Here is a 7,088-nt window from a genome sequence, read left to right on the forward strand (position 1 = left end):
TATAACCAAAATATGTATTATGAAGACAAAGTCGTTTCATTTCACTGCCCTGTAAGACCACTCCTATATCCGAGTGGTATAACTCAGGCCCTCTAACTTTGATTTTATTCAGAAGTAACTTAACTCACTTCAAAGGGAACATTCCGGGACATGTGGCTCCCATACGGCAGGATGAGCAAAGAGGAAAATTGTTAGATCTGTGTTTTCTTCTTAAATATAACAAAATCGTTGATTTCTCCAGAGGACGGGTGTATCATCAATGAGAACTAGATGTTCCAAAGTGTGTTGTAGTGGCCGCCATGCGCTCAGATCAACACACATTACGCAAAGAAGCGAGATGAGAGAGCCGTGTGCACACATAACGTGATCTACACACAGATAGGCAGGCATTTGTACGTTCGTCGGCATCGCGATTGAAAGGTAAATTATAACACCCGCTCAACACCATCAGCCACAATGTCTGACACCACTGGAAAGGTAAATCCAATCTCTTATATATTGAAATACAATGTTTTATGTGAAACTTGTGTTATGTGCGTGCGTGCGTTTTCAGAAAGGGGCGGAGTCATCATGTATTCAAGCGAACACGTGTTTCATGGCGGTCCACAGCGATATGGCCCGGCGAGAGAATCGAATAGGTGGGAACTTTGTCCCCAAATTTTCTTCCCCAACCTGCTAGCAGACACTAACGAGCTGGTCTTGATGACCTTCTTGTTCTTTTAAAAAGCAGGGAAAACAAACTGCAGGGATTCCCCGTGTTTAAGTGTAGATAAATGCACTATTTAGACCCTAAAAACCTGCAAATAATATCAATTTGTAATGAGACAAACTGATCAACAAATATACAGTGAAGCTCTTCAAACTAAATCATCGTGTCTGTCTGATTTCAGGTCATCACGTGCACGGCCGCCGTAGCCTGGGAAGCCAAGAAACCACTGGTTGTCGAAACTGTGGAGGTTGCCCCACCCAAAACTGGAGAAGTCCGTATCAAGGTATTATATAAGTATACAAAACCTCTATCATTCTGTGTGAACTATTGATTCGCATCAGTGGCTGAGTGATGTCTTGTGTCATGCAAACCCCAAGGTCACTCAGTGCAGATGCGTCAGCAATTCTGAAGGTCTCTAGTGAGAAAAGATTTTGAAGTCTGCGTGTCTCTCCTGGGACATGATTTTGAAAGTTAGGATTTGTGATGATTGATGGTGCTAATCATGTGAGGTATACTGGACACCAAGTTGAATTGAAAAGTCACAAACAATATATATTGTACATGTACAAAATTTAATTTGAAAATATTATGTACAGTAGAAGAGCAAAAAATAGTTGGTCGAAAACTGTTCATAGACATATTTTATTGAAATTATGAAGTTTTTTCAAAATTTCAGAAAGTGCTTAATAGTAGATTTCATTAGTTGAACTAATTTGCATAATCATTAACATATTAATAACATGGTATTGTGCATAATGATCAGCATATGATATACATGTCTTCAACATTGAAACATACTCTTGACTCACGTGGTGTATATATTAAAAGATACAAGGACATTGGGATCAGTCATTTCTGTTTATTTGAAAGTAATATGATTTTGTTATTCAAAGATTACTAAAGCTCAAGGACGGTGGAACACTTAAGAAGCACGGCAGAAACCTGCCAAGCATGGCGGCCTGGGTGGCAAGAATGATGTTGGCACCATGCTTTCACTATAGTGGGGAGAACACTTGTTTACACCTTACCAAATACAAAGCTTGCAAAAAACGAAAGTACTGGGCCCTTGTGTGGGTGAGGGCGCTAATGCAGATAAGTATGGTATATAGATTTCTGAATCTGGTTCTTGATAATTTGTATCTGTGATACAGGTGTTAGCTACTGGTGTATGCCACACAGACGCCTACACACTTGGTGGTCTTGATCCAGAGGGTCTATTCCCAGTGATTCTAGGCCATGAAGGCGGTGGCATTGTGGAAAGTATCGGTGAAGGCGTGACCTCCGTCAAACCAGGTGACCACGTTGTTCCATTGTACATTCCTCAATGCAGGAACTGTAAATTCTGTAACAGTCCCAAGACCAACTTGTGTGGTGTTATCAGGTAGGTCTTTGATTAATATTAGTAATTGTTTTGGTATTGTTGTGAATGCATTGCTACTCATCAGCGGTACCCAATGTGCATTTTTCTTTCAAAAACAACAAATTGATTTTAAAATGCAACAGAAATAGTTGTTCTCATTATGTACACTGCCCACTTTAATGTAGTATTTCCTCCGCTTTTTTGTGAAGTTTTGAAGTTTTTTTATTTTAAAAATCATTTGGTAACGGAAATAATTTGTGTGTAAATTTAAAGGAAACACTAAGTTTGAATTTATTTATATGATTTTCTGGGGATTTTTATTTTTTATTTTTTTATTTTTTTTATTCATTTTTTATTTTTTGCAACATTTTAAGATCTACCCCTAGTGCACCACTGACTGGAGCATACTTGCCCATCACTTGCTATTAGCAGAACTCCAACCGATATTTAGAAATAACAGAATTTACTCAATGATACAACATAGATACATAAATATTGCAGTAGATGAAATGTAGATGAAACTAATGAAAATACTTGCATGTATGACATAATTTTTAATGCCATCGAAGGCATCAATATTACAATAATTGAGGTTATATGGCAAGCAAATTTTTTCGCCCAAGTAGAAAATATTTTACTTGTGTCACTTAAACCATTTTGAAAATTTCATAGGGAGAACAAATTTAGTTCAACCTTTTCATGCCTTGAACAAGCAGAAGTTATATATTTGTTGGGCTATCACATCAAGTTTTCAATGCAAAAAAGGAAATTGATACTTCAAACTCCATAATATGAATGTCGGTCTTTTCTTCCCCAGATCAACCCAAGGCAAAGGTGTGATGCCAGATGGCACAAGTCGATTTACATGCAAAGGAAAGACACTATTCCATTTTATGGGTACATCAACATTTAGTGAATACACTGTGGTGGCAGAGGTCTCCGTAGCAAAGGTATACATAACTTGTTTTTGTGAAGGTTTGGGTACCCAATAATAGAGGGAGAAAGCTGGTAAAATTGTATTCATAAAATGAATATTTTGAAGATATTTCAATATCTCTAACCAAAATTTTGACGCCGAATATGGCAAAATACCTGTTAAATTGTTGTGGAGCTTGGTAAAATATATATGAAAGGAAATAGAAATTCATCTGTGTTGGTAAACCATGGTATTCAATTTACCTTTTGTTCCAAACACAACTTGAAAACATTACCTGAAATTTTCGACAGCACACTTCAGTCTTTGTCAACAGATTGACCCACTACACTATGCAGTGGAAAATTTCAGGAAAGATTTTCAAGTTGTGTTTGGAACAAAAATTGAATATAAGTGAAAGATGTATGATGAAATTGAATGGTACAATCAAAAGTACAAATGGCTAGATTCCATTTTCTTATAAGATTATGAAAAACGTTAGTTTCATATTTACAGTCTATTCTAGTATGTATAACTATAAGTCAGAAAGATTTTGATAGGACAACTTTTTTTCACTGATTGATTTCAGGTGGACGAGGCAGCCCCATTGGACAAAGTTTGTTTGCTTGGATGTGGTATCTCCACTGGATATGGTGCAGCCATTAACACTGCAAAGGTGGGGTAACATTACAGTTGCAGTTTGTGTTGTAGTATGTACAACGCTTTTTTGTGAAATGAGATAGCATTTGACAATCTAACAATTAAAAAGACCAAAGTGTAAATTATCTCAATGGGAACAATATATGGAATGAAAAGCAAGTAAATTATTGATGACTGGAGTGTTAACATATTTCATAGACCTCTGTAAAAATATATTTACAATCGTGATGCTGTCATTCATATTAATTTTTTTTTTGTTCAAAATCAACTTCTCATATAGCTTTACCAGACATCTGCCCCCCCCCCCCCCCCCCAATATTTGATACATGGGCCTTTAATGAACTTTCCCCATTGTGTTGTTCTTTTAGGTAGAGGAGGGCTCCTCTGTAGCTGTGTGGGGGCTTGGTGCTGTTGGCTTAGCTGTAATTATGGGATGTAAAGTGGCCGGTGCTACCAGGATAATTGGTGTTGATATCAATCCAGACAAATTTGATATTGGTAAGCACTTTGAAATTTATCAATTGAAGAAAAAGATTAACATTTTGAAATCTGTGTTTCTTATTGTCATGAACTTGAAAATGACATGAGGACATCAGAATTTTAGTTATAGAACAAAATATGTCAAGTTCAAGATTCTTCTGTGAATTCAAAATTTTATTTTTCATGTGAAATATCAACAACTTCCTGAAATCAAAGTAATGGAAGTAAAGATCAATCATTCATTATTGAGTGATGGTAGAGTATTGTAGTTTGTGTAACCATAGCAACTCTAAGATTCCATGGCAACCTGCTTCACACTTGAATGAGTTGAGCTGTTTTGTAGTCTTCTCATTATTCTATGCAGGAACAGTAAAATTGTAGGTTTTCCCCGTGTCTGGATGTCAAATATTAAATACATACCAAGACCCTTATTACCTACAGAAATTACACACCACAAAATAGATAAAAACTGTAAGAAAATGACAATTTTAAGAACCAAGAATGTTGATAGCTCCAGCCATTTCAAATTGTTGTGCTCTTTCAGCCATATTTGACAAATTTGTAAATTTACACACATTTCAAATTGTCTCTATGTCAGCCAAACAGTTTGGAGCCACAGAATTCATAAATCCCAAAGACTTTGATAAACCTATCCAACAAGTACTGGTGGAGATGACTGATGGAGGACTGGACTATACCTTTGAATGTATTGGTAATGTCCACACCATGGTAAGTTATGCATGCAATTGGAACAATCCATGTTAAAATGGGTAGTCAAATGTTGACATGGACTGAAAAATATTCTTTTTTGGATTTGATTTTAAAAGTGTAATGGCTATCAAGTATAACTTGCTCGAAATTACCTCAGTAAAGGTAAACCTTTCCTTTCTTGCAGTTGTTCATTACACAACACCTTAGTAGTAACTGTTGTGTTGTCATTCAGTCATAGGATATGTCGCCATGGTAACCTGCATCACACTTGAACGAGTTGAGCTGTTTTGTAGTCTTCTTGTTATTCTATGCAGGAATAGTAAAATTGTAGGTTTTCCCCGTGTCTGGATGTCAATATTAAATACATACCAAGACCCTTATTACCTACAGAAATTACACACCACAATACAGATAAAATGCAAGAAAATAAAAATTTTGAATGTCAAGATATTGATAGGAGAATTTGGTCATGACAACATTATGAATAAATTTCATGTGGATTTCTCCTCCGCAATCATTTGTTCGGTTACATGGCTTCAGTTAGCCTTACATAGTTGATACAAATTGACCTCAAAGTAAGTTTATGGTAATGTGTATTTTTACAAGCTGATGTTTTGTGTTCTGTTTGTTGACTGCAGCGAGCTGCTTTGGAGTCCTGTCACAAAGGATGGGGTGTGTCCACCATTATTGGTGTTGCCGCATCTGGACAAGAAATCTCTACAAGACCATTCCAGCTAGTCACTGGTAGAGTTTGGAAAGGCACCGCTTTTGGAGGTAAATACTGCATTTGTCACAATGTTAGACAGTTACTAATAGAGCTGTTAGAAATACACGTTAGTGATAGTCGGTACTCTTGTCATAGCTAGTTATTGATAGAGTTCGGGAAGGGTCTGCAAGGGAGGTAAATGCCACATACATGCAGTGTTGTACTATCGTAATGCTGGTCACCATCTGTCATTGTGCCAATTACAGTGTCTGTATAAACTGCAATAATCCCTGTCAAGTCAGTCCCCATGCAGTGTGCCCTCTAACGATAGCCAAATTTTGTTATTCTGGGTCAAAATGATAAAAACTGGCATTTCTTGCGAGTCACCACATAGTAAAAGATAGGGGAACATTAAATTTTGGTGCGTCACTAGAAAAAGTGTGTCAGTGGTACATCAAATTGGCTTAAAGGGCACACTGCCCCCATGGTTGTCATGTTGTCACCATGTCTGTCTAAAGTGGTCAGTTCAAGTTGTAAGTAAATGACCCATGAAAAACGTCTAAATTTGTAATGTTGGCATCATTTATTCTGAGGACTTCATGAAACTAAGGTTGCATTCCTGAATTAAGTACACCTGGTTCTGACGAATTCACGTTATTTGTGTTCACAGGATTTAAAAGTCGTGATGGTGTACCCCAACTGGTACAGAAGTATATGGACGGTAAGATCAAAATTGACGAGTTTATCACTCACCATATGAAAGTGGATAAAATTAATGAAGCATTTGATCTGATGCTCTCTGGGAAGAGGTGAGTCGACAAAATCATTTGTTCGTCATTGTGAATATGTTGATGAGAGACAGTAGTTCATTTCACAACACTGTAATAGTAACTATTGTGTTGCTGTTCAGTCATAGTTTGCCACGGTAACCTGCTTCACACTTGAATGAGTTGAGCTGTTTTGTAGTCTTCTCGTTATTCTATGCAGGAATAGTAAAATTGTAGGTTTTCCCCGTGTCTGGATGTCAAATATTAAATACATACCAAGACCCTTATTACCTACAGAAATTACACACCACAATATAGATAAAAACAGTAAGAAAATGACAATTTTGAATGACATGTTGGAGATACAAGAAATTACTGTAAATATTATCTTATCTCTTTGCAGTCTTCGATCCATTATTCACTTTAGCCAGTGAGAGGAGTGCAACAACACAGCAACTGAATGGTTGTGATATGGATTAAGATTACTGATTGGTCATAAATGGGGATTTCTAGTGTGTGCGTCTAATTTCAGTCTAAAGCACAGAATATTTACTTCCATTTCAAAGTACAAGATGTTGTCATTTGACCTTGGCAATGTATTTTGCTGTATTTCCATCTGATGTGAAGGTGTGTGTGATTATTACAATAAATTGTCGTTTCAAACCTATTTGAGTGACTCAACTTTTTAGTAGTAAGTGCTGAATTTGAGATGTGTACTGAGGTAAATTGTAACCAGATTTGAACTGAAAGTCTCCTGTAAAGATGCAGAGAGCATTCAGTGG

The 7,088-nt window shown here is 36.7% G+C and overlaps 1 protein-coding gene across 1 annotated transcript; it reads left to right on the top strand.

Moving 5' to 3' along the window:
* Positions 1-141: 141 nt before the first annotated feature.
* Positions 142-6,966, top strand: LOC144452030 (alcohol dehydrogenase class-3-like). Its single transcript, XM_078143028.1, has 10 exons — positions 142-477; positions 891-992; positions 1,861-2,090; positions 2,887-3,019; positions 3,572-3,658; positions 4,011-4,140; positions 4,721-4,851; positions 5,472-5,607; positions 6,210-6,348; positions 6,710-6,966. The coding sequence occupies exons 1-10, from the start codon at positions 457-459 to the stop codon at positions 6,738-6,740; spliced, it is 1,140 nt and encodes a 379-aa protein (XP_077999154.1). The 5' UTR covers positions 142-456; the 3' UTR covers positions 6,741-6,966.
* Positions 6,967-7,088: the final 122 nt, after the last annotated feature.

This window comes from Glandiceps talaboti, chromosome 22 (assembly GCF_964340395.1).
Source record: "Glandiceps talaboti chromosome 22, keGlaTala1.1, whole genome shotgun sequence".
Lineage (NCBI taxonomy): Eukaryota > Metazoa > Hemichordata > Enteropneusta > Spengelidae > Glandiceps > Glandiceps talaboti.

Bases quoted from the DNA above. Each gene is read 5' to 3' on its own strand.
- LOC144452030 (XM_078143028.1), top strand. From the start codon at position 457: ATGTCTGACACCACTGGAAAG. The intron at 4,141-4,720 runs GTAAGCACTTTG...TCTCTATGTCAG, and splicing joins TCCAGACAAATTTGATATTG to CCAAACAGTTTGGAGCCACA. The intron at 4,852-5,471 runs GTAAGTTATGCA...TGTTGACTGCAG, and splicing joins TTGGTAATGTCCACACCATG to CGAGCTGCTTTGGAGTCCTG.